Source organism: Microcaecilia unicolor, chromosome 7 (genome assembly GCF_901765095.1).
Source record: "Microcaecilia unicolor chromosome 7, aMicUni1.1, whole genome shotgun sequence".
Classification (NCBI taxonomy): Eukaryota; Metazoa; Chordata; class Amphibia; order Gymnophiona; family Siphonopidae; genus Microcaecilia; species Microcaecilia unicolor.
The window spans coordinates 286,698,444-286,725,651 of NC_044037.1; the positions used below are offsets into that span (position 1 = coordinate 286,698,444).

The window sequence follows — 27,208 nt, forward strand, 5'->3', positions numbered from 1 at the left end:
ACTGTCCTGCCCCATGTTTAAACTTGTACAGCGCTGCGTAACCCTGGCAGCGCTATAGAAATGCTAAGTAGTAGTTAGAGTGGGAGCCCTTACCGCCACCTCAGTGGGTGGCAGTAAGGGCTCCTCCCCAAAATGTCCGTGGCTGGCCATTTTCTCAAAAAAAGAAAGACCTACGTTTTACCCGCTGCGGTAAAAGGGGGGGGCCTTGTGCCGACGCCAGCGCAAGCCCCTTTTTTTGCTGCAGCTTGGTAAAAGGGGCCCTCAATTAGTTTGTGTTCTGAGCTCCAAGCATATCAAAGGGAGTGCAGTGAGGGAGGGACTTTTCTGAAGCATCTCTGCAAGGACTATCTTATATAATAAAACACACCTCTAATGTTCTGAAGCTGACTCCGTGGCAGTAAAGCCTGAAGCATTCGTGCTCTCAGAAAGGATGCATCCATCTCATGAATTGACGTCACGTACTTCCGGGTACGTCACACGCAAAACCTGACCAACCAGAGGTGGGAGGGCGGGCGCAAATGCTGACCAACCAGAGGTGGGAGGGTGGGCGCACAGCGGTGCATGGATTGATCGTTCAGTGGGCCGGCATGCTGAGCTGTGCATGGTAGTGCAGGTTGGCTGGTTGGTGGAGGGCCAGAGATTTGGCCAGTATCGTTAGGGGCAGGGGAGAAAGGAGAATCGCTGGGTGGCTAGAGGGGGGGCAGAGCAGAGAGAAGAATCACTGGGTGGCTGGAAGGGGGGGGGGCAGGGGAGAGAGGAGCATCAGTGGGTGGCTGGAAGGGGGTCAAGGGAAAATGGAGAACCGCTAGGTGGTTGGAGGCGCTGGGTGGCTGGAGGGGAGCAGGGGACAGAGGAGACTCGCTGGGTGGCGGGAGGGGGGCAGGGGAGAGAAGAGCATCCCTGGGTGGATACGGGGGGGGGGGGCAAGGAAAAAGGATAATCGCTGGGTGACTGGAGGGGGAGCAGGGGAGAGAGGAGAATCGCTGGGTGGCTAGAGGGGGGGCAGAGCAGAGAAGAGAATCACTGGGTGGCTGGAAGGGGGGGGGCAGGGGAGACAAGAGATTAGCTGGGTGGCTGGAAGGGGGGGTAGGGGAGAGAGGAGCATCGGTGGGTGGCTGGAAGGGGGTCAAGGGAAAATGGAGAACCGCTGGGTGGCTGGAGGGGGAGCAGGGGACAGAGGAGACTCGCTGGGGGGCAAAGGAGAGAAGAGCATCACTGGGTGGATACGGGGGGGGGGGCAAGGAAAAAGGATAATCGCTGGGTGACTGGAGGGGGGAGCAGGAGAGAGAGGAGAATCGCTGGGGGGCAAGGGAGAGAAGAGCATCACTGGGTGGATACGGGGGGGGGGCAAGGAAAAAGGATAATCGCTGGGTGACTGGAGGGGGAGCAGGGGAGAGAGGAGAATCGCTGGGTGGCTGGAGGGGGGTGGACAGGGGACAGAGTAGACACGCTCGCACCCAGCTGTCTCACTCTCTCTCTGACACACACTCTCTCAAACATACACACTCCGACAGAAACCTTGATAGCGCCCGTTTCATTTATGTCAGAAACAGGCCTGACTTACTAGTTTGAGTATAAAGGCTCTGGCTCTGTTTTCTATAAACACCTCAAGGAACTTCACATGTTGCTTTTTAGAGCTGAAGCACAATAACCTGTGATAACCCACCACTGGCTAAGCAGATAGAGGAACTATGAGGAGAGAGACTGGGTAAAGATGGAAATTGCCTTAGCACAGTGGTTCCCAAACCTGGTCCTGGAGGCGTCCCAGCCAGTCAGATTTTCAGAATACGCACAGTGAATATTAATGTGAGATTTGCAGGCACTGCCTCCACTGCATGCAGATCTCTCTCATGGATATTCATTGTGGGTATCCTGAAAACCTGACTGGCTGGGATGCCTCCAGGACCAGATTGGGAAAAAAAAAAATCAAAGAAAATGACATTAAAATTTATGTATGGTTGATACGTTACTCCTGCACGGTCAGTTGTTTTCCAACGGTATTGCCGGGGACAGGGAGGGAAAGTGTGGGGCATGTTTTGAAGGCTCTGTTCAAAAACCCGAGCTTATCAGATGTCAATCCAATATAAAATTCACAGGCTTGCAGTCCCCAGGAATCCTTGTATCTTACTCAAAGGCCTGGCCTGGAACTGACCATGGTGCTAAATATTTGTCTCCAATAGTACTTGATTGCTACCATGATTCTGGTGCAATTTTGGAAGAAAAGAACCTCCCCCACTTCAGGTTTAGTTTTCTAGATTGCGGTATGTTTAAGATACAGAATGCAATAAGTCCCTTTGTAAATAACAAAAACTGTGGGGTCCCATTGCTGGTTTCCTATATTTGATCCATAGTTTTATTTTTCAGATGCCTCACAACCCCTTTTCTAGGACAATCTAGTCCTGGATTACTTTACTTTTTAGGGACTAATTTGATTAGGCAATGGGGGTGTGAAAAAACAGTGTGTTTTAAGCCTGTAAAACATATTGGATATTTTCGTGTTTTAATTATGTCTGAAGCGTATTTCTCCTGTTTATCAGCAGATAGTGCATGTTTATGCTTAAAGCTGTTACAGAGGACTGACTTTTTTTTTTTTTTTTTAGTTTGCACACAGATAATAGGAAGTACCTGTAGTGATGTAACTAGTTTTTATTTTAAAACTTGTTGACTGGACTCTGATTGGGCTGGAGTTTGAAATTACCCAGCAGTTGTTGCTGGCTGTTGCTTCAGTCTTAGCCTGGAAGAAGAGAGAGAGAGATCTCTTTGCTTAGGCTCTGTGAGCAAATGTATTTCCAGATCTTCCCAGGTATTGTTTAGACAGTATACAGATGTTTAGTTTTCTAATTGATTCATTTTTCAGTTACTTGTTACTGTTTGCTATTTGCATATATATTTTTTCTCCACTGTTCCCAGTTCTGAGAATAAACACATTTGTTTGTTCTTCCTGTCTGGACTGATAAAGAATCCTGGTGGTTTGTGTGTTGGGTCTGTGAGTGCTTTCTGGGAACTGTGGGACCACTGGGAGTGTGTCTCTAGTAACCTAGAAATCATTGGGGATAATTTCAGAGCGGGAGACTTGCTCAGAGGCGGTTGCGACCCAGTCGGTGGAAGGAGGGTGCTAGTGTAGAGCTTGAGCGGCAGGTGCAGGCAGACCTGAGCTGTGCTGGGGATAGACCCTCTAAGTGGCTGCGGGGTAACCCCAGGCAGGTGGCTAAGTGTTTCATGACAGAGACCCCAATGTTCCCTTCTTAACTGATTTGTTTTGCCCTGTTTTGTTGAGTTTAGAATTGGCCCATTTCTGGTTTTTCTTTTTATTCTGGGATAAATTGAAAACTTTGAAATGAAAATAGAGGTTATACTGAAAGGCAGCAGGGTTACCATTTGCTGGTTGTTTTGGGTTGTTCTTTATGTGGCATCTGTGACAGTTATGGTTTTTATTGTCAGTTGTTGTACTTTTGTGATTTATTTAATTTAAAAGACCTCTTTAAAAAGAACCATGTGGGTCCCATATGCTGAGATTATATTCATGCCCCTTTCTGACTTCACATGAAACGTCCTTTAAATTAGTCCTCTTACTTTCTAATGCTTATTACTCTGTCTTATTTGTCTCTGTATTCCACCTTTGCTTCCATCTTATGATGTATATTCAAGTGTTTTATTGCATATTGTGTTGACAATTTAAGTAGCATGCTATGTCATGCATGTACTGTTGTTTGAATATTTTTACTGCTGTAATTGTCTGTTGCCTACATTCAACTTATTCTTGCTGAATCTTTCTGAAAGGCAGTATATAAATCCTATATAATAATTCTCACCACCATCGTTCTAATCGGGAACTGCCTGTGTCCGTGCCTCCTTCTTGAGGTAGGCTCTGTAGCCAGGCTGACGTCACTAACAGCTGATTCCAAGTGGCAGGGAGCAGAGCATCAAACAACGACCCTCCCCCCCCCCCCCTCCAGCCACCCATGTCCAGTGACCCTGATCTCTCACTTGCCCCTCCTTCGTCCACCCATGTTGTGTAACGAATTCTTCCGGGCAGGCAGGAAAGATCTTCGGTCCTGTCTGCCCGCTGCTGGCGCTGACACTCCCCCACTGCCGGATCGCTGTTCAAAATGGTTGCCGATACTTACAAGGGCGGCCTCCTAGGCTTCAGCAGAAGTCTTGTGAGACTGCCATTGGAAGTCTCAGCGGCCATTTTAAACAGCGATCCGGCAGCGGGGGAGCGCCAGCAGCGGGCAGGCAGTAATGTGGATCTTTCCTGCCTGCCCCGAAGATTTCATTACACAACCTGGGTGGATGAAGGAGGGGCAGGTGAGAGAGCAGGGTCACTGGACATGGGTGGCTGGAGGGGGGCAGGGGGAGAGCAGGGTCGGTGGACATGGGTGGCTGCAGGGGGGCAGGGGAGAGGAGGGTCGGTGGACATGGGTGGCTGCGGGGGGGCAGGGGGAGAGGAGGGTCAGTGGACATGGGTGGCTGCAGGGGGACAGGAGGGCCGCTGGACAGGGATGGCTGGAGGGAGGGGGTGAGGGGGGTCCTAAGACCAGAAAGGTAGGGGTGGAAGGGGGGCCTCAGTCCATAAAGGGAGGGGGAGGGGGCGCACACACACTCACACTCACTCTCTATCACTAACACTCTCTGACACACTCTCTGTCTGACACACTCTCTGTCTCTCACACACACTCTCTCTCAAACATACACTCTGAGGAACACCTTGCTAGCGCCCGTTTCATTTGTCAAAAACGGGCCTTTTTTACTAGTAAATAAATAAATATGCAGTAATCAGCAAGCCTTTTTTTTTTCCTTTTTATAATACTAGCTGTGATGTTAAACCCCCACCCCCACCTATATCCAGTGTCACTATCCAGATAGTCAGTGGTGCTCACAATCAGTAGCTATACATGTAACAATGATATTCGTCCTGCACAGCTGTAGCCAACCAGTTTAATTCAGAACAGCTTTTTGTCAGGCCTAAATTTAAACTGCTTAAATGTTACAAATAATGGCTGTACCACTATACCTATAGTTGTCAGTCTAGCACTATCCAGACGTGAAGGACTGGCCTAGTGGTTAGAGCAGCAGGCTGTGAAATAGAGAGACCACTAGTACCCCTTGCAACCTTGGACAAGTCACTTACCTGTCCATTGCCCTAGGTACAAACTTAGATTATAAACCCTCTGGGGATAGAGAAGTATCTACTGCACCTGAATGTAACTCATCTTGAGCTACCACTGAAATACCAAGAAATGAATAGCAGCAGATTGTTTAGGAGTTTTTGGTAATTACAGTATCACCTAGATGTGAATTTTCTCCAGTACTATATGTTTAGCAGCAGGCTTACAATAGCTAACCCTCCCCCCCTCCCACACACACACACACACATACGGCAGCGATTTAGTGAATATGCTTTCTCATAAAGCAGTTCTTTACATAGCTAATGCAGTCTTTGAATGAGACTCAGTAAAGCCTTACACATGCCTGTGGGATGGATTTGTTCCCATTGTAGATACTTGAGTTGGAGATATCCATCTTTTTGTTTAAAAAAAACAAAATTGCTATCATTTGTGAAATGATTACCTTCTGGTTACTGACTCCCCTGCACTGTTGCTACTCCACATGACGAGCTTAACAAGTGCTTGTTTCTGAGAAACATTACTTCTTTGATTATAAAATCCTCTGTAGCAATGTTGGTATTTAAAGCCTAATCCTATTTCCTGTGATCTTGCACTTTCAGAGACAAGAGGGAATAAAAAAAATCAGTCAGCAGATCAAGAACAAACTTTCATAAATGGGGGGAAAAAAATCTTCTTTGGTGGATATCAGAAAAAAATTCACCTCCTTGCATGCATTAGGTCACTGCGGTTTTAAAAGAAGAGATTCCGGGGTTGTCTCACTCCATTTCAATCACTGATCTCTTCTCGTGGAGTGGTTCTAATTTCTGGGCAAAGCCCCAAATTCTTAAAATTCTTCTGATGCAGTGACTGGCGTTCAATTTACTGTGAGGTACTGTTAATAAATCCTAGCACGACTGTGTTTCAGTTTGAGGTTCAAGGCAGTTTACATCATAAAAAAACTCATGCAAAAGTAAGGACTTGCACAATTTACATCATAAAAAAACTCATGCAAAAGTAAGGACTTGCACAAACATAAATAAAAATCAGTAAAATTTAGTGGAGGAGTGGCCTAGTGGTTAGGGTGGTGGACTTTGGTCCTGGGGAACTGAGGCACAGGCAGCTCCTTGTGACTCTGGGCAAGTCACTTAACCTTCCATTGCCCCATGTAAGCCGCATTGAGCCTACCATGAGTGGGAAAGCGCAGGGTACAAATGTAACAAAAAATAAATAAAATAAACAAAGGTTTTAGCTTCTTATGAAGTTGCATATAGTTTACTTCCAGTCAGATGTACGGGAGAAATTCATTCCATATAGCAACTGTCCATATGGGAAACATTGCATCAAATTGGCGGTTCAGATGCATGCCATTAAAAGCAGGGAATTTCAACAGAAAATGATCTCTTACCCGGGAAGAAGTAAAAAAAAGGAGCGCAAAAAGAATTGAATAAGCAATTCGGATGTGCTACCGTAGAAAACATGAAAAATCACACGGACAACTTTAAAAGTAATACACGCTTTTAAAGGAAGCCAACGGAGCCTCGTATACTGAGAAATACTCTCGTATTTTTTTCAAATGGAAAAACCAATCGCAATGCTGTATTTTGTATTAATTGCAGTTTATTCAACAATTTAACACTCAATCCCTCGTAAAGAGAATGGCAATAATCCAGGTGGGACAACACCAACATCCGGACTAGTAATGCAAAATGAGTAAGACTGAATCAATTAGTGGAGGAGTGGCCTGGTGGTTAGGGTGGTGGACTTTGGTCCTGAGGAACTGAGTTCGATTCCCACTTCAGGCACAGGCAGCTCCTTGTGACTCTGGGCAAGTCACTTAACCCTCCATTGCCCCATGTAAGCCGCATTGAGCCTGCCATGAGTAGGAAAGCGCAGGGTACAAATGTAACAAAAATAAAATAGATACTATTGGAGATTCTACATGGAATGTTGCTACTATTGGAGATTCTACATGGAATGTTGCTATTCCACTAGCAACATTCCATGTAGAAGGCTGCGCAGGCTTCTGTTTCTGTGAGTCTGACGTCCTGCACGTACGTGCAGGACGTCAGACTCACAGAAGCAGAAGCCTGCGCGGCCACATTGGTGATCTGCAAGGGCCGACTTCTACATGGAATGTTGCTAGTGGAATAGCAACATTCCATGTAGAATCTCAAATAGTAGCAACAGTGGAGGAGGAGTGGCCTAGTGGTTAGGGTGGGGAACTGAGTTCAATTCCCACTTCAGGCACAGGCAGCTCCTTGTGACTCTGGGCAAGTCACTTAACCCTCCATTGCCCCAGGTACAAATAAGCATAGGAGCCAACTCTGTGGGTGCTTGAGCACCCCCAATATTGAAAGAATTCCTTGTATATATCCCAGGAGGGGTTATTTCCATTGGGCTTGGCACCCCCAATAATTCTGAAAAGTTGGCTCCTATGCAAATAAGTACCTGTATACAATATGTAAGCTGCATTGAACCTGCCATGAGTGGGAAAGCGCAGGGTACAAATGTAACAAAAATAAAATAGATACTATTGGAGATTCTACATGGAATGTTGCTACTATTTGAGATTCTACATGGAATGTTGCTATTCCACTAGCAATATTCCATGTAGAAGGCTGCGCAGAAGCCTGTGCGGCCACATTGGTGATCTGCAAGGGCCGACTTCTACATGGAATGTTGCTAGTGGAATAGCAACATTCCATGTAGAATCTCAAATAGTAGCAACAGTGGAGGAGTGGCCTAGTGGTTAGGGTGGTGGACTCTGGTCCTGAGGAACTGAGTTCGATTCCCACTTCAGGCACAGGCAGCTCCTTGTGACTCTGGGCAAGTCACTTAACCCTCCATTGCCCCATGTAAGCCGCATTGAGCCTGCCATGAGTGGGAAAGCGCGGGGTACAAATGTAACAAAAATAAAATAGATACTATTGGAGATTCTCCATGGAATGTTGCTACTATTGGAGATTCTACATGGAATGTTGCTATTCCACTAGCAACATTCCATGTAGAAGGCTGTGCAGGCTTCTGTTTCTGTGAGTCTGACGTCCTGCACGTACGTACGTAGAATCTCCAATAGTAGCAACATTCCATGTAGAATCTCCAATAGTATCTATTTTATTTTTGTTACATTTGTACCCTGCGCTTTCCCACTCATGGCAGGCTCAATGCGGCTTACATGGGGCAATGGAGGGTTAAGTGACTTGCCCAGAGTCACAAGGAGCTGCCTGTGCCTGAAGTGGGAATCGAACTCAGTTCCTCAGGACCAAAGTCCACCACCCTAACCACTAGGCCACTCCTCCACTCCAGATAGATATTACAGATAGATGAGTGTGATCTTTTACAAGATGGAACTGCTCTGTGAGAAAAGGTCTGTGATTTAAATCGAGAGGCTTTTTCCAGCATCTTTGCCGGTGTTTCTACTCTTTTTTTTAAAATACGAGACCTCTTATTTTATTTCATAATCCCAACAGCTTACTGCATGCAGTGAGACACTTTTGTGTTTTATGGCTGATGGACCAGATCTTTTTCTTCGTGATTGTGAATTTTGTTATCATCTCACGATATGATATTTAGGCTACTTCTGTGTCCCAAGGTCCATTAAACTAGGTCTTATTAAACGTGAGCCCAAGTTTTGCTTAGAGCCTTAAGCGGCTGCTTAATACTGTCCTTCCGCTGCCCCTTGTCTCTGTGAGAGAGAGTTCATGGGAAGGTGTGGAAGGAGGAAGGAGTAATAAAGGGCGATTGTCAAAAAGTTCAGACAATTAGGACTAGTAGGGAAGGGCTGGGAGGGATTTGAACAATGGTCAGGAACAGAAAATAGAACCAGTCACCCCACCCCTGATCCCAATTGTGGAAGGAAGCCTATGTGGTACATTTTTTTCTTTAAAAAAAAAAACTAAGTGAGGCCTTACTGGTTCTCCTAGATCATTTGAGCAGTAATGGGAGTAGAACTCAAGAAAGAGCCAGCCTCCATGCATTTCGTTGTAGCAGGGATGCTTGAAAGTGGTAAATGATAGGATAATTTAGAGATCACCTTTAGGGTAGATTTAAAAATGCAGGGATGAATGGCAAGCTTTCACCTGTACTGGGGAGGAGTGTAGTTTTTGTTTAGTAAAAAGTAATGACTTGTCTTTGCAACATAAATGGCCTATTGTTTGGTAGTAAGAATGAAAGGTTTTGATGGGGGAGAAGGAAGGGGAAGTTAATTGATTGGGAGGGACCGTGAAATTGAAGATGTAGCCGCGTGGCGGTGCCTGTGTTGGAAGAAATGCTGTGCTATTTCTACTCTGTGTTTGAGAACCAGGATAAAGTCCCTGGAGATGTCGCTTGCTTCTAACAGAATGCGACATCAGTTAATGTCATATATATCCCCGCAATCATTTTATTTTCCTTTCATTCAACCACATAAAAAAAAGCTCAGACAAATTAAAACTTACACATCGGTGGCGTAGCCAAGGGTGGGCTTGGGTGGGCCCAGGCCCACCAACTTTGAGCTCAGGCCCACCGGTAGCAGCACACCTATGATGTGGCCAACAGAGATTCCCAAGCTGAAAACTCCCAACTGTACCTCCTGTGTACCTTATAAATAGCAGATCGCCTGCAGGAAGCAGCGACTGATACATACTGCTTACACCGGCCCCACAGCCTTCCCACTGACGTATTCCCGCCTATGCGGAAACAGGAAGCTGCATCAGTGGGAAGGATGTGGGGCCTACAAGAGCAGTGTGTATTAGTTGCTCCTCACTGAGAATCTGAAATTTAAAAGGTGTGCAGGAGAGGAGGGATATTTGAGAGACCATATGGCATGCAGGCAAGAGGAGAGACCAAATTACCTATGGGATGGGGTGGGGTTCTTCTGCCCACCCATCTTGGGCCCAGGTCCACCCAAAATTGGGTGTCTGGCTACGCCCCTGTTACACATTTAGCACTCTAGCTGTCTGCTATTTCATTAATACTCTGAAGTGGTGATTCTCATAGTCCATAAATGTTGTTCAGTGTTCGCACGTGTCTGTGGAACCGCACTCGACGTCTCTGGGAATGTTTGCTATTTTCATTGATGTATTTGAGTTGGTTGCATAAGAAATATACAAATCCTCAAGTGTTTGCTAAGATTACGTAGTGCTTGTGTGCAAATGTTTTGTTACCTCTTTGAAGTCTTTAGTGCAAACATCTGAAGGTATTCTGTGCAGGCCAACATCGGCATACTTTTCCTATAGGATAACAGGGTATAATTTATTTATTTGTTGCATTTGTATCCCACATTTTCCCACCTTTTTGCAGGCTCAATGTGGCTTACATTATGCCGTAAAGGCGATCGCCATTTATGGAATAAGAAATACAGAGTAGTGTTACAATAAAGTTCATAGATGTTGAAGTACAATATAAAGTAAATTAGATAAACAGTTCATTTCAGCATAAGAGATAAGGGGCTAAATCGTTAATGTTCATTGGTGGCAAATTGAAACAATCAGGTGAAGGGAATACAATTTCATCTGGTTCTGATGGAGTTTAGATGTTAGGTCATTGGTGATGGGTCATTATGGTATGTCGTCTTAAACAGGTTGGTCTTTAGTAACTTCCGGAATGCTTTTAAGTCGTGCATTGCTTTTAAGGCCTTTGCTAGTATATTCCACAGTTGCGTGCTGATGTAGGAGAAGCTACCTGCATTTATTGATTTGTATTTAATTCCTTTGCAACTGGGGTACTGGAGGTTCAGGAATGTGCGAGTTGATTTTTTTTTGTGTTCCTGGTTGGCAGATCTATGAGGTCTGACATATATATCGGGGCCTCACCATGAATGATTTTATAAACCAGGGTACAGATTTTTGAACGCAGCTCATTCCTTCAGTGGAAGCCAGTGCAGTTTTTCTCTTAGGGGCTTAGCGCTTTCGTATTTCCCTTTTCCAAATATGAACAAGTTTAATAATAAGTTTAACAAAATAAGAAATCCTTCACAAAGTTAATATTGCAAATAACATAACTGTTTGTTTATTCTTGGTTATTAATAATAACTCACAGTTTTTATAGTTATATATAAAGCCATAGTGCGCCTATAGATCCGTGCCAAAGTCGTGTATTCTGTAATGACGCGTGCAACTTAATTAGCTTAACAAGCCAATCAGTGTTAACAGCACTTAGCAAGCAATAATGAGCACTAAATGGCAATAATTAGAATTTATGCACACAACTCACTAAGTGTGTTCTGTAATGCGCTGTGCCTAATTTCTAACGCGCGCAGCCAAAAAGGGGCGTGGTTATAGATGGAGAAATGGGAGTTTCGCGGGCATTCTAACATTTACGCATGTAGTTATAGATTATGGCCCAGTGTGCATAAATTTACATGTCTGGATTTACGCCATATTTTTTCATTGGCGTAAATGGATGCGATTAGTTTTAGGCACTGAGATAATCAACTAAGTGTATCCTATATACTGCGCCTGAACCTAGGCACCACTTATAGAATACACTTAGGCTAAAATGTTTTCCGCACGGATCTTTTAGGCACCATATATAGAGAATTCCCCCCTCCCCCCCCCAATTATACATAGGGGCTAAGTGGGGAAATGGATGCCCAGGTCAGGCATTCACATTTCCCCCAATATTTTTGCAAAAGGCTCTGCCGATTTGTGCGTAGTTGTAACTCTAGCCATGCTCTGCCCAAGCTATATCGACTCCAGGAACAGATTATGCAAAAGTATGTGTGCTGCTGCTGATTACATCTGCATTTGTTTGTTTATACACCCCCACCAGTTTACGTGTGCCAGTTTCCACGTAGAAAAACAAGCTGAGCGATAGCCTGTGCTGGTTTGTATTTTTTTTTAAACTCTGCTCACTGTGGGCTTTTAATACCCAATTATTCAGTGCCAGGCTGTCCCAAGATGTACTAGTCCTGAATGTTTGGGGATTGGGCGGTTGCCGGCATTTATTTCATTACCAGCAATATTCAGATCAGTACCAGGATTATGTTACTCCACTACTTATGCAGCTCCACTGGCTTCCGATTTACTGTTGTGTTCACTTTAAAATCCTGCTGTTGACTCATAAAGCCCTATTATCTGGGTGAACCACTATCCTTGTCTTCTGTGGTGTTCCCTTATACACCGACCTCTTCCGTAGGCTCTCTGGATGCTAATCGTTTAGTTGTACCAGGTCCCAAGGGAATCTACTAGAAATTCGGCCTTTCGTCCTCCCTCAAATTGTGGAATTTGTATTTATTTATTGGGATTTATTAACCACCTTTATGAAGAGATTCACACAAGACCGTGTACAGCAGGTACAGTTTAACATAAAACTTACAATTTTGTTAACAGTGTAACAATAGTAAAATAACCAAGAATAAACATACCTACAATAAAAGAGGTAAACCTGAAAACAGTAAAATTGAAACCTAATAATAGAACTACCATGAAACAGTATCAAAAATATACACATTTAACAGCAGTGAAATTCAAATACCAGAGATATATAATACAATGTTAGCTTAATACTAATGATATACCTAATAAACAGCATTGGATCATTCAACTAACATAGACTTGATGCTAAATAGTTTCTGTCTTTACATCTGTAGTGAAATGTCCCTATATAGATTTAAGAATCTCCTAAAAACTCATTATACATTGGCCTATCACTTCCCAAGTTGAATCTGCTCAGACACACCATTTTTTTTTTTTTGCCCTTCTGGATCGATGGATACACTGATTATATTGTAGAATTTGCTTGGATGAGTGTTCTTGAATGAATGTTGTTAACTTTCCTTTTTAACTGGATGGAGCTCTTTCTGTTTGTTTATACTTTTCTGGGGCAGGGGAATATCTTTTTGGTTGGAAGGGCCACACGAACCAATCTCCAGCCACATCTCCGAGTTCTGTAGTTGCTGAAGTAGTTTTGGGCAAAATATTGGTGAAGCCATGGCCTCGGTGGCCCACTCCGTTCTGTTGCCTGTGCTTTTACATTGTACAATGCTTAGATATGCATTGCCATTTACAGGCGGTGTAGCAAGTTTAATAAATATAACTGCCTGGAGAAAGTTAGGATAACTTTTTTGCTGTGTTAACTTTATCGAGGTAGTTATATGGTTAGTGGACTGGGAATCATTGCTAACAAGTAAATCCAGGTTTTGCCCAGACTGTGCCCCTGGATTGCACCGACATTAACCTCTGGATTCTATATATGGCGCCTTAATTTCCGTATGGAAATCGAAGCGTATTCCATAACAATGCGCATAACTTAATTGGTTAACTAGCTAATCAGCACTGTTAATTGGATGTTAACAAGCAATTAGCACTAAATGGCATTAATTACGATTTACACGCACAACTCGCTAAGTGTATTCTGTTAACGTGTGTAAATTCCAAGTTGCGTAGTTGAAAAAGGGGCATGGGCGGGTCATGGGCATTTCGAAAATCTATGTGCATTATTATTGAATACACCCGCTCTGCACCTAATTTAAGCATCGGGATTTACGCCAAGTAAAACGTGGCGTAAATGGATGTGACCCAATTTGGTCACGTGGAGAGGCGCTCGGCATATTCTATATATCGCGTGGAAATTTAAGCCGATTCTATACGATATAGGCATATTTTAGAGAATACGCCTAGGCGTGGTTTTTTTTTTTCTTTTAACTGCGCAGATTTTTCAGGCGCTATATATAGAATCTAGCTGTAAGTGGGATAGTGCTGCAGTGGCACTAGCAGGTTAAGTGTCGCTGATTATCTGGGCATTATCTGGTCAACGTGAGTTAACTGGGTATCAGCTACTTCCTGGTTAACTCGCACTGAATATCAACCTTATGCTTTACACACTGAAGATGCTTTTGTGAATTTACCTCCTTCATGTATCGCTGCAGATAGGATGTGATATGTTTTGAATGAGACTTCAATCCCACCACAGAATTTAGCAAACTTCCTCCAGATCTGGATTAGAAGTGTGTGTTTTGGGAGGGGGGATGGGTGGGAGCAGCTCATTCTTCTATTAAACACTGTAACTTATCTAGAGCCAAGACCTGTATTTTGGCAGAGAAGTGCGCATCTGTATGCCCAGGATGTATAAGAGCAGAGAATATCAGCACGTGTGCATAAACGCCCTAAGTAGTATTTTATATGGCCTCGTGTAAGTGCTATAGCAACCAACTGCAAGGGAAGTTTACATGTGGGAGGGCAGGGGGTGGGGGAGCATGGGCAAGACATGGTTGTGTCCAAAAATGCGTGCAACTTGTAGAATACTGTATGTTGCATGCTTTGTTTGCTGCTCTTAGGCATCCCATTTACACTGGCATAAACGGGCGAGCTTATATTTGGGTGTGAAGTCAGCCACTCAAGTGGAGGAACGAGGAACACTATGAGCGTAGAAAGGTAAACAGGGGAGTAGTGTGGACAAGAAGACGCTTCCAAAAACACAAGAGAGTTGGAGGTTGTCATACATGAGATTTATTCATGGAAAGCCACTAAACTACTATACACGGCACCGTGTTTTGGCAAAATTGCCTTCCTCAGGAGTCTTATTGTAAATATGAAACGCGAATTCATCAATAGTGCGTCAACACATCATAATGACGCTGAGACGGGGCAGTCTTGAAAGACTTGGGACACACCTCAGAGAGAGTATAGACAGCCGATGACTAGCACTACCGAAAGCTGCAGTAATTGCTACCAGTAGCGCTAGTCATCGGCTGACTCTATACTCTCTCTGAGGTGTGTCCCAAGTCTTTTTCAAGACTTTTCCATCTCGGCATGTATTGACGAGCTATTTGATAAATTTGTGTTTCATATTTACAATAAGAATCCTGAGGTAGGCAGTTTTGCCAAAACGCAGTGCTGTGTCAAGTCATTTAGTGGCTTTCCATGAATAAATCTTGTGTATAGAGAGGAAGGTAATCCACCGAAGTGAATGAACACAAACTGTTTGTCTTCTATAGACTACAAAGAGATGCTACACGCTTGATATTAATCTGTCAGTCTTTTTCAAGACTATCCACCAGTATATTCGTTTTCCAGACTACTTATCAGCATATCCATTCTCCAAGCCATGAGGATCTTTCAAGATAATTGGATAATAAATCCTTTTTTCAACCCATGTGGATCATTCAAGACTCCTGAGGCAGGCCTGTGGCCAAAACACAGTACTGTCGAGTCTGTGAATAAAGTTGTTTGCTTCATCACCATAGTCCCATCTTCCTGGAGTCATTGGTCCATTTCCCACTGCCTATTTGATGGTAAATCTTGTGTATGTCAGCCTCCAACTCCTTGTGTTTTTGGAAGTGTCTTGTCCTCACTACTCCCCTATATTTAGGTATACCAGTGTTAGGTTTATGATACATTTAGGTGACCCTATAGAATTATCACCTTAGCCCTTACAACTAGCATAGAAACAATCTCTAGATTCATTAGTCTATAGAAGTCTTGACTTGTATACTTACTAGGTTTCTTTGTCTGTTTATTGCCCATAATATCCCATTCTGTGTTCTTCTGTTTATTCAGTGCTCCCCGTGGCCAGAAGTACCTTATCAGGTGAACAACTCCCCATCTCCGGGCTACAATAGCTCACCAAACAGTTTCAGCATTGGAGAGGGGTAGGTAATTTTTATTGAAATTTTTGGAATGGTTGTGATTAGTTCTAATTCTTTTCTTGACAAATGGAAGTTTTGTATGCGTTTTCGTCTTTACAAAAGTGATGAATTGTATTATATGTGTATTTGAGTTCGGAGTGGTGGTGGGGGTCTTGATCTTTTTTGTAGCTTACTATCCGTGGGAAGTTCTGCAGTGGTGGGCTATGGATTGATAGCAGACAACCTGTATCAAGAGACATTTGGGAAATTCTGATCTATCGCATAAAATGTCACTAGCGCCATCTGCACACATTTCCAGAACTATTTGAAGAAACTTTTAAATAAAGTTGAACAAAAATGCATTTTGGAATTCTTGCAGGACGTGATTAGCTCCTCCTTGTTGTGCTGTATGGGCACTGTGATTTCCCGGCATGTATCCTGGGCATTCAGAACTGTCATATCCACCCAGGAGATCCCAGCACTTGGCTGTGCCTCGTGTGTTCACTTACTGGGTGTGTAGTTTCACAGTGTACGCCTGTTCTGTCTTAATTGCTAGACAAGCAATTTCATCTTTAAATCATGAAGATTTATTTTCTGGTAGGCACAAAATTAAAAGAAAAATGATCATTTCTTAAGGGATTCTTTTACTGTGGGCAGAAAGTAGACAACACCTTTTAGAAAATGGGTGTTTTAAAATTTTTTTTATTTTAATTCTTTTAACCTTGTGCTTTTGTATGGCCAATTATTGAACACCATGTCAAATAAGAGAAGAAATAACTGGTAGTTCTTTGGAATCTGAGGGCATTTCTATTAGAAACGAGGGACCAGATGTACTAAAGCATTTTTCCCATAGATGAAAAGAGGGTGAAAAAATCCTTCAGTGTTAGGGAGATTATAAATTTGAGGATTGATAAGAAACCAAAGACCTAGGCTAATCCAGGCAGACTGGATGGATCTTGCATTTGTTTTCTGTGTGTCAGATTCTCTGTTTCTGTTCTACGTTAGCACTTTGAGTCTGGCTAAGACGAAGGTAGGGTTATGAGCACCCTGAAATGCTGTGGGATCTGATCCTAGAATTCAGAGCAGAGATGACTCAATGGGGATTGCAATTTTAAGAGTGTGTACTGTCCATGCCGTTACCCCTCCCCCCCACCTCATCTACTACTTAGAGAAAACGCTAAAACAGAGTGATGAAATTGGGAACTGTTTTTGTTCAAGTTCTAATGGTTGACTGTGGGTGCATGTCTAGGATTATTAAGTTATTGATGCTCTACAGCTGTTGTGAATATTGTGTATCACTTTTAACACTGTATCCCTGATTATCTTGTCCACCACTTTCTATATTCTGTGCCCTTCACATTTCATTAAAAATTTTTTTTTGTGTGTGTGTGTTCAAGATACGATAATAAGTTCAGGACTGTCATGAGTAGATATGTTTATTCTTGCCAACCCAACAGATTAAAGAAAATATGCATAAGTGGTTGAGAATGTCTGTCTATCTGGGGGCAGAAGACTATTGGAGCAAGGCCAAATTTGGCATGGGGGAAAACCCAGTGAAGAGACACATGAAGGGCACTTCTGTAATAGAACGCCTGCAATTAGGCACCAAGAATGTGCCGGGTAGGAGCCCATTCTGTAAAGGAAAGTAGATGCCTAGTTTTCTTTATAGAACACAACTGTAACTAGATATATCGGACCCAATATTCAGCTTGCGGGAGGCAGGCCGGCTAAGTCCGGTGGTGGGTTCTGAGCCCGGGTATTCAATTCTGGGCCCTTTCCAGAGACTGGCATTGAATGTCTAGGTTTTTTTTTGGCCGTTATGAATTTAACCGGCTAAGTTAATATTCAGCGCTGGCCAGTAAGTTTATAGTGGCCAAAGATAATCCTGCTATTTAGGTGGTCTGACATGGCTGCTTAACTTAGTGAAGTGCTGAATATTCACGGCTAGCCGGTTAAGTGCTATTTTTAACCGGTCAGGAGCCGTTCCTAGCTGGTTAAATAGTGCTGAATATCGAACAGATAGGCAATAACATTTAGGTGCGAGCACTTATGCCAGTGTATACTAATACACTCGTATATACTTTTTTCAAAAGAGAAAAACGGCTAAAAAGTAGCATAAAGCAGCGTTTGGGCGTTTTTCTTACAAAAACGTCCAAATCAGTATTTTCAAAACCTATTTTTCAGATGTTTTTCTATGCGTCCAAATCTCAAGGGGGTGTGTTTAAGGGCGGGATTTGGGCGTTCCTTAGCTCTGTCTGGTTAAGTTGAAACTGACCAAAGATAGACCTGCAATTTCAGCTTCTGAATTTGGCCACCAAACTTAGCCAGCAATGTGCTGAATATTAGCAGATAGCCAGTTATATTGCATGATATAGAGCGGCATAATCGACCAGAAACGCCTATCTCCATGGGCGTTTATCTCCGAGAACGGGTCCGTGAAGGGGCGGAGTGAACCGTATTTTTAAAAAAAATAGACGCCCATGTGTTATTCGCCAAGGTGTGAGCTGGGCGTTTTTGCTTCTCAGCGATAATGGAAAATGAAATCGCCCAGCTCAAAAACGAATAAATCCAAGGCATTTGTTCGTGGGAGGGGCCAGGATTCATAGTGCACTGGTCCCCCTCACATGCCAGGACACCAACCGGGCACCCTAGGGGGCACTTTTACAAAAACAAAAAAAAAGGTAAAAGAGCTCCCAGGTGCATAGCACCCTTCCCTTGGGTGTTGAGCCCCCCAAATCCCCCTCAAAACCTACTGCCCACAAGTCTACACCATTACTATAGCCCTAAGAGGTGAAGGAGGGCACCTACATGTGGGTACAGTGAGTTTGGGGGGGTTGGACGACTAAGCATTAAGCAGCACAATTGTAACAGGTAGGGGGGGGATGGGCCTGGGTCCACCTGCCTGACGTCCACTGCACCCCCTAACAACTGCTCCAGGGACCTGCATACTGCTGCTTGGGAGGAGGGTATGACATTTGAGGGTGAAAGTAAAAAGTTGTGAAACATCATTTTTTTGTGGTGGGAGGGGGTTAGTGACCACTGGGGGAGTCAGGGGAGGTCATCCCCGACTCCCTCTGGGGGTCATCTGGTCATTTAGGGCACTTTTTGGGGCCTTATTCGTGAAAAAAACAGGGTCCAGGAAAAGTGCCCTAAATTCTAGCTACAAACGTATCCATTATCGGCGAAAGGCGCCCATCTCTGTTCGGGTGATAACCACGCCCCAGTTCCGCCTTCACCACGCCTCCGACACGCCCCCGTCAACTTTGTCCGCATCCGCGACGGAGTGCAGTTGAAAGCGTCCAAAGTTCGGCTTTCGATTATACCGCTTTATTTGTTTTTGTGAGAAAAACGCCCATCTCCCGATTTAGGTCGGAACTTGGGCGTTTTTCTCGTTCGATTATAAGCAGGATAATCAGTTATCTGCTAACCCCCAGATTATATATATCGCGTCTAGATTTCCACGCAGAAATCCAAGCGGATCCCCTAACAATGCATATAACCTAATTAGTTAACAAGCCAATCAACGCTATTGGATGTTAACAAGAAATTATCAGCACTCACTGGCATTAGAATTTACGCACAGAACTCGCTAAGCGTATTCTGCAACGTGGTCTGCTTAAATTCTAATGCGCATGGTCAAAAAGGGGGTGTGGCATAGGCGGGAGAATGGGCGTTCCCAAAATTTACACGCAGGATTATAGAATACACCCTCTCCGCACGTAACTTAGGTGTCAGTATTTACACCAAGTTTTACTTGGTGTAATAGCTCGTGACTACATATAGTCGCACAGACGGCCGATAACCATATTCTGTAAACACGGAAATGTGGGCCTATTCTATAAAGTTTAGGTGTACTTTATAGAATACGTTTAGGCAGAAATTTTTTCCACGCAGAATTTCCAGGCGCCGTATATAGAATCTACTCCTAAGTGCTAATTTGGCAATACTCAGTGGGAGAACCAACCATTCCTGGCTGGTTAAATGGATTTAAATATTGGGTGGCAAGTGGGTTTTTTTTTCCCAGTAGGATTTAACACAACGGAGCCCCAGATTATTCGTATTCGATCTAAATCACTATTCAGCTGGATACAAATAATGTATTTGGGGAACTGTTTGGGGCCGATTCGAATCAAATACAAATGTTCGGTACAGTCCTGGACTCACTTTGACATTAAACTGATGTTAACGTGAGCTGCGAACAGCTGTAGTAATTTCCTCAGCCCTGGATCTAAAACTGTGGTTATGACCTCAAGTCCATGGGACAGAAATACACACACACCAGTTTGATTTTCAGGCTAACTGTAATATATATGCATGAAGAAAGTGTTGCCTACAAGAATATCTTAATAATAATAGTAAAACTTTATTTATAACCCGCTATATCTATAAAAGTCTAAGTGGGGAACAAACCACATACAGAATCAATAAAACACATAACAAAAATTGTTTCTTTCCTCAAGACTATACAGTAATTTGCTGTATTACTCTTAAGTAGAGGAGTGTGGTAGCCGTGTTAGTCCACTCTTAAGGTTATCAATAGAAATCAAACAAAATAAAACATGGAAAAGAAAATATGATACCTTTTTTATTGGACATAACTTAATACATTTCTTGATTAGCTTTCGAAGGTTGCCCTTCTTCCTCAGATCGGAAATAAGCAAATGTGCTAGCTGACAGAGTATATAAGTGAAAACATTCAAGCATTACTATGACAGTAAAATAGATACCATTGGAGATTCTACGTGGAATGTTGCTATTCCACTAGCAACATTCCATGTAGAAGGCTGCGCAGGCTTCTGTTTCTGTGAGTCTGCGCGGCCACATTGGTGATCTACAAGGGCCGACTTCTACATGGAATGTTGCTAGTGGAATAGCAACATTCCATGTAGAATCTATAGAAATCAAACAAAATAAAACATGGAAAAGAAAATAAGATGATACCTTTTTTATTGGACATAACTTAATACATTTCTTGATTAGCTTTCGAAGGTTGCCCTTCTTCGTCAGATCGGAAATAAGCAAACGTGCTAGCTGACAGTGTATATAAGTGAAAACATTCAAGCATTACTATGACAGTCTGACAGGGTGGGAGGATGGGGGTGGGTAGGAGGTATGCATGGGGACATCAAAGCATATCATTGATATTCTAACAGGATGGGTGTGGATAGGTGAGGGGTGGGGTGATCAACAGAGACATACAGCTTTATGGTTTATAATGGGCTAGGAACCCCAGGTCCTTGTTAAGTCCTTTCTGTTGGGTGTTAAAATATTCAATCATTCTGACTTCAAAGGTCTTACGTTCTTGTATGGTTTTAAAGTTACAGAAGGGCACACGTCCCTGTAATTTATCCAGTTGCAAACTATGCCAAAATATTTCACAGGACCCCACAGTTACCCACAAAGGAAAGATATTCAACATAAAGGGATCTTTCACTTGCTCATCTTCCTATGTGGTATATATCATTCAGTGTAAAAAATGTAACGAAGGATGCTATATTGGAGAAACAGGCCAGATGCTTAAGACAAGATTCAATTTACCTAGACATCACATGAACAATACAGCCAGCAGGGCCCCCACCCCGGTGGGACAGCACTTCACAGAACCAGGACACTGTACCAGTGATTTCACAGTAAGAATACTGAAAGGTAACTTTAAAACCATACAAGAACGTAAGACCTTTGAAGTCAGAATGATTGAATATTTTAACACCCAACAGAAAGGACTTAACAAGGACCTGGGGTTCCTAGCCCATTATAAACCATAAAGCTGTATGTCTCTGTTGATCACCCTCCCCTCACCTATCCACACCCATCCTGTTAGAATATCAATGATATGCTTTGATGTCCCCATACATACCTCCTACCCACCCCATCCTCCCACCCTGTCAGACTGTCATAGTAATGCTTGAATGTTTTCACTTATATACACTGTCAGCACATTTGCTTATTTCTGATCTGAGGAAGAAGGGCAACCTTCGAAAGCTAATCAAGAAATGTATTAAGTTATGTCCAAAAAAGGTATCATCTTATTTTCTTTTCCATGTTTTATTTTGTTTGATTTCTATAGATTCTACATGGAATGTTGCTATTCCACTAGCAACATTCCATGTAGAAGTCGGCCCTTGCAGATCACCAATGTGGCCACGCAGGCTTCTGCTTCTGTGAGTCTAACGTCCTGCACGTACGTGCAGGACGTCAGACTCACAGAAACAGAAGCCTGCGCAGCCTTCTACATGGAATGTTGCTAGTGGAATAGCAACATTCCATGTAGAATCTCCAATAGTAGCAACATTCCATGTAGAATCTCCAATAGTATCTATTTTACTGTCATAGTAATGCTTGAATGTTTTCACTTATATACACTGTCAGCTAGCACATTTGCTTATTTCCGATCTGAGGAAGAAGGGCAACCTTCGAAAGCTAATCAAGAAATGTATTAAGTTATGTCCAATAAAAAAGGTATCATCTTATTTTCTTCTCCATGTTTTATTTTGTTTGATTTCTACTGATAAAATAAACTTGATGAAATGAAGGCACTTCGAGTAGCTGTTTCTGAGATGATCTTGGAGAGCGAGCAGGTTGCTAACACCTTAGAGTGGCCCTGAGTGTTGGGAAGATATTACCATTCAATATTTAAAAAACTAACAATAAAATTTTAAACTCAATACGGAATTTATAGGGGGCCAATGCAGTGATTTCAAAATTGAAGTTACGTGATCATTGGTGTGATCCCCCTTTAATCACTCTAGCTATGGAATTTTGAACAAATTGCAAGGCCTTCAACATATTACATGTAATTCCCATTAACAAACCGTTACAGTAATCTAACAGTGGACAAACTGCATATTCATTGTGAGTATCCTGAAAACCTGGCTGGCTGAGTGAGCCCTGAGAACTGGGGTCAGAACCCTTGAAATACAATTGCACCACTTTTTTCTTAGCTGAAAATAGCAATTGAACGCAGAGTGATCTAAGATCTCGATCACGTCATTGACTTGGCAGGAAAAAAGAAGCAACTTTAAAAAAAAAAATTGTACATTTTGCATCAGAGGAAAACAATTGCTGATCTTAATATAACTTTTTCTTTCCCAACTTTATATGATTTTTAGAAACTGTTCTCCGACACACCAAGTGGACCCACCACCTCCAAGCGGCGATGTAAGTATTTGGGAGATCATGTTAACTTGGTGCTTTTGTTTTTTTAGGAGACTGGTGAACAAATTCATTTCAAGACCTCTTATTCTTTTTGCAATGTAGCACCTCCTACCTTCTGCCTCCATTCAGGATGTCCAGCAGTGGCTCCAGCGTAACAGATTTTCTCAGTTCTGCCGACTCTTTTCAAATTTCTCCGGTAAGTTGAGAGGTTCTCTTTGGCCATGTCTTCACCTTCCTGGCAGTACCTCTGGTCATGAGAACTATGAGTTTCCGGTGACATGGAAACATGGTTTTACATCTCTGGTTAAATTCTAATGTTCACTATAGTCTATACTTTTTTTATATTATCACAATAGCATGCATTACATTTAAATGAACATTATTGTACTACATATTTTGCATACTTGTGTTTCAAAATGCTTTTTTAATGGGTTATTACTCGTTCCTTTACACTGTATTACATGGCATTATTTATGGTTTTCATTAATTTTTTATACACTTTGTACATTTATTATTTTTACCTCCTGTGTGTTTAAAAGTTATATGAGATTTAATTTATTTTTTTAGACTCCTGATGCAGGCCTTCTGGCCGAAACACAATGTTGTGTTAAGTCGCTTTCATTTTCAATAAACACTGTTTTACTAAAGACCAGTGGCGTAGCCAGACTTTGACGGGAGGGGGGTCCAGAGCCCGAGGTGAGGGGGCACATTTTAGCCCTCCCTGGTGCTGCCAACTTTCACCCCCGCTGCCGCAACCCTCTCGACCCCCCCCCCCCTTCCCGCCGCCAACCCTCTCCCGCCGCGTACCTTTGCTGGCGGGGGGCCCCAACCCCTGCCAGCCAAAGTCCTCTTCTCAGCCACGTGGCGTTGCCAAATGATCTGATCAAGTTTGAATCTGTTTCTGTGTGTGCGTCTGACGTCCTCAGACGCACGCACAGAAACGCAGGCAAAGTCAGTAGGCAGGCAGCAGGCAAGAGAGTAATCCAGGCACAGGTAAAGTAAATAGGTAGGCAGCAGGTCGAGAGTAATCCAGGTACAGGCAAAGTCAGTAGGCAGGCAGGCAGCAGGCAAGAGTACTTCAGGCACAGGTAAAGTCAATAGGCAGGCAGCAGGCAAGAGAGTAATCCAGGCACAGGTAAAGTCAATAGGTAGGCAGCCGGTCGAGAGTAATCCAGGTACAGGCAAAGTCAGCAACAAGGGATAAAGTAGAGAAGAAGCAAACTACTGAGCAAGTAACACCTACCAAAGTAGAAGCTGAAGCATGGAGTCCAGGAAGAGCTCAGCTGATAAAGTGCCGGCATCTGACATCAGCAGGGACCAGCAGGGAGAAGGAGCACAGTCATAGATCAAGAGCAGTGGAAGGAGGAACCAGAAGACCAATAGGAGAGAAGTAAGGGAAGCCAGGCAGAGGAAGAGCAGACCCAGGTGGGTGGAAGCAAAGCAATCAAGGAGCCTGGAAGCCAGGCAGAGAGAGAGCAGAGCCAGGTGCATGGAAGCAAAGCAATCAAGGAGCCTGCAGCCAGAGAAGAACTACACACACATGGCTCAGGGCAGTGCCAGTCAACTGTGCATGTCAATGGAACCCTGCGCAGCCCGAGGACGCCGCTTGCGTTGAGGTAGGGGACATGACATTTACAAGCATTGGTGGTGCAGTTGGAGTAAGAGCGATTCTCACTCTATCCTGTCCCTGCTGGCTCCTTTATCAGAATGGCTGCCATGATCTCAAGCGACAGTCTCGCGAGACCCCCACCAGAAGTAATGGGTAGGAGCAATTGCCTATGCATGCCAACTCCAGTCTCAAAATGGCTTCTGTGACTTCTGACAGCAGTTGTGGCAGCCATTTTGACAAGGGAGCCGGGAGAGGCAGGAGTGAGTGAGGATTGCTCCTGTTCCAACTGCACTTGCTGGATCACCAAAGCTTGTAAGGTAGGCCAGTGGTTCCCAAATGTTTTCGGTTCAAGGCACCCTTTGTATCTGAGCAATTGTTTTGCCCCCCATCCCCCCACGTCCACAGAGGCCTCCATCCCAACCCCGGCCACACAGGTCTCTATTTTTTTCTCTGCACAAATATAACAGACCATAATAGGGGTATCCCTATAACCAGCCCCTCCAAATGACACACTGATTACGATTTATAACAAATTACTACTCTGCTTATGAAAAGTTATTATACTTCCTCTGTGTACATCCGTATGCTGCACAAGCCAGCATGTCTGAAAATATAAGTGAGATTAAATCAAAAATGCTACCAACAATAAAGAAAGATGTGGATGTTGCAGCTCATGGGTTTGCTTGCTTTGTTTTAAATGGGAAGGGGAAACAGAGACTGACCTATTGGCTTCAACTTTTTGACTTCATCCCATCTTCTGTTTTCATCCAATCTCCGTGGCAGCAAAAGTGAGTCCTGAAGGCCATCTGCTCTGTGTTCTCAGTGGCTGCGACAAAAAAAAAAGCAAGCAAGCTCATGGCTGCAGCAGCCTTCAGGCATGTGCTGTCGGCTCTGCAGGTCCTCTGCCCCCGCTGATGTCAGCTTCCAGTTCCGGGGGCAGAACTGACAGCACGTGCTTTGAAGGCTGCTGCACTCCTGTGCTTGCTTTTTTTGTTGTTGTTGTTTTGCCACCTTCTGTTTTGCTGCGGTGCACCAGGGTGCCGCAGCACACAGTTTGGGAACCGCTGAGGGAGAAAGGGTCCTATGGGCGGTGGAAGGGGGCTGCTTTTGGTTTGGTGGAGGGACCTGGGAGGGGAGGTATTCCTATTTGGAGGGGGGAGGGGAAAAGCAGTGCTGATTCGAGATGGGCAGGCTTCTGTTACTCTTTCAGCCAAAACTGAGTGGCGAAATTGGTTCACAGCTTTAGTTTTGGCTGAAACTGAAAAAAAAATGATTTGGGGGCATCCTCTACTTCCGCCACACCAGCCACCAGTGAAACCTCCACTAGGAGCTCAGAGTGGGTTGGAGAGCGAAATTCGTGCCAAGGAGGGATAGGGGGAGGGAGATTGTTAGTAGATGTTTTACCCCACAGCTCCTTTGAGCGATAATGGGCTTGATTTGTGACCCACTCTCTGTATTACTGTAGCAGTAATTTCCAGTGTTCTTGGCAGCAGCAGCCCAGATTGGTGAGACTGAGTCACTTTTGCTTTCCTTTATGCAGCACTGTAAAATCACTGCTCCTGCTGGATGTGCCAGCAAATACTTGAGTCACTTTTCTCTGTAATTTACCAAAGGCTCAGCGTTTGGTGAGCCTTTTCTAAAATACAGGGAGAATTGAGTATACCCTGACCTAGGGTTACCATATTTTGTCCCCCCAAAAGGGAGGACACATGCCCTGCCCCCTGTCACACACCCCGTCACCCCCCTCCCCTTACCTTACTACTGCCCTGGTGGTCTAGTGACCCCTTTGGGGCAGGAAAGAGCCCCCCTCTTTCCTGCCCGGAGCGCTGCCCTGCATGCACCCTTCCTGTTGTTGATCTCTGCGCCGATTCAAAATGGCCGCCGAGAGATGAAGTCTCGCGAGGTCACGTCAACTCTCGGCGGCCATTTTGAATCAGCGCCAAGATCAGCAACAGGAAGGGTGCATGCAGGGCAGTGCTCCGGGCAGGAAAGAGGGGGCTCTTTCCTGCCCCGAAGCTGGAAGAGGTCACTAGACCACCAGGGCAGTAGTAAGGTAAGGGGAGGGGAGGCTAGCAATCTGCCCGTTTGTCCAGACATGTCCGGGTAAATCCAGACATATGGTAACCCTACCCTGACCTAGATGTTTTAATTCCCATCTCAATGACCTATCTAAAATGGGCCTTCATTTGTGCATAATTTTTACTTATCTATATCTGAGCAGTTACAAAAAAAGCCATTTCTCGTTATGGACAAACTTCCTTTTAAAATTACCCATGAAAGGCTGAATGTATTAAAGTTTTTCCTGAGACTGTGTTTACATAGGGAAAACCCTGTGTTTGTCTGGTCCTAATTTATTTATTTATTGGGATTTATTAACCACCTTTATGAAGAGATTCACCCAAGGCGGTGTTCAGCAGGTACAGTTCAGCATAAAACTTACAAGTTTGTTAACAGCATAGCAATACTAAAATAACCAAGAATAAATATAAATACAATAAATGACGTTAAATTGAAACCTAATAATAGAACTACCGTGAAACAGAATAAAAAATATATGCATTTAACCACACTGGAATTCAAATACGAGAGATATAATATAACGTTAGCATAATACTAATGATACACGTAATAATCATGCATTAGAACATTCAACTTGTTGACTTTTGCTACGTTTCTAGTTAATATGGGACAACTTCTGTAAGAAACACACCTTTCTTAACCGCCTTCATGCAAGGTGATGCACATTGGAAGGAATAATCCGAATCATAGTTACTCATGCTAGGTTCCACC

The 27,208-nt window shown here is 43.7% G+C and overlaps 1 protein-coding gene across 1 annotated transcript in view; it reads left to right on the forward strand.

Moving 5' to 3' along the window:
* Positions 1-27,208, forward strand: part of TFCP2L1 (transcription factor CP2 like 1) — a 153,548-nt gene that overhangs the window by 93,671 nt on the left and 32,669 nt on the right. Inside the window, exons 8-10 of the mRNA XM_030209603.1 lie at positions 15,587-15,678; positions 22,764-22,812; positions 22,912-23,005. Of these exons, the coding sequence (XP_030065463.1) occupies positions 15,587-15,678; positions 22,764-22,812; positions 22,912-23,005 (235 nt within the window). The remainder of the gene's footprint in view (positions 1-15,586; positions 15,679-22,763; positions 22,813-22,911; positions 23,006-27,208) is intronic.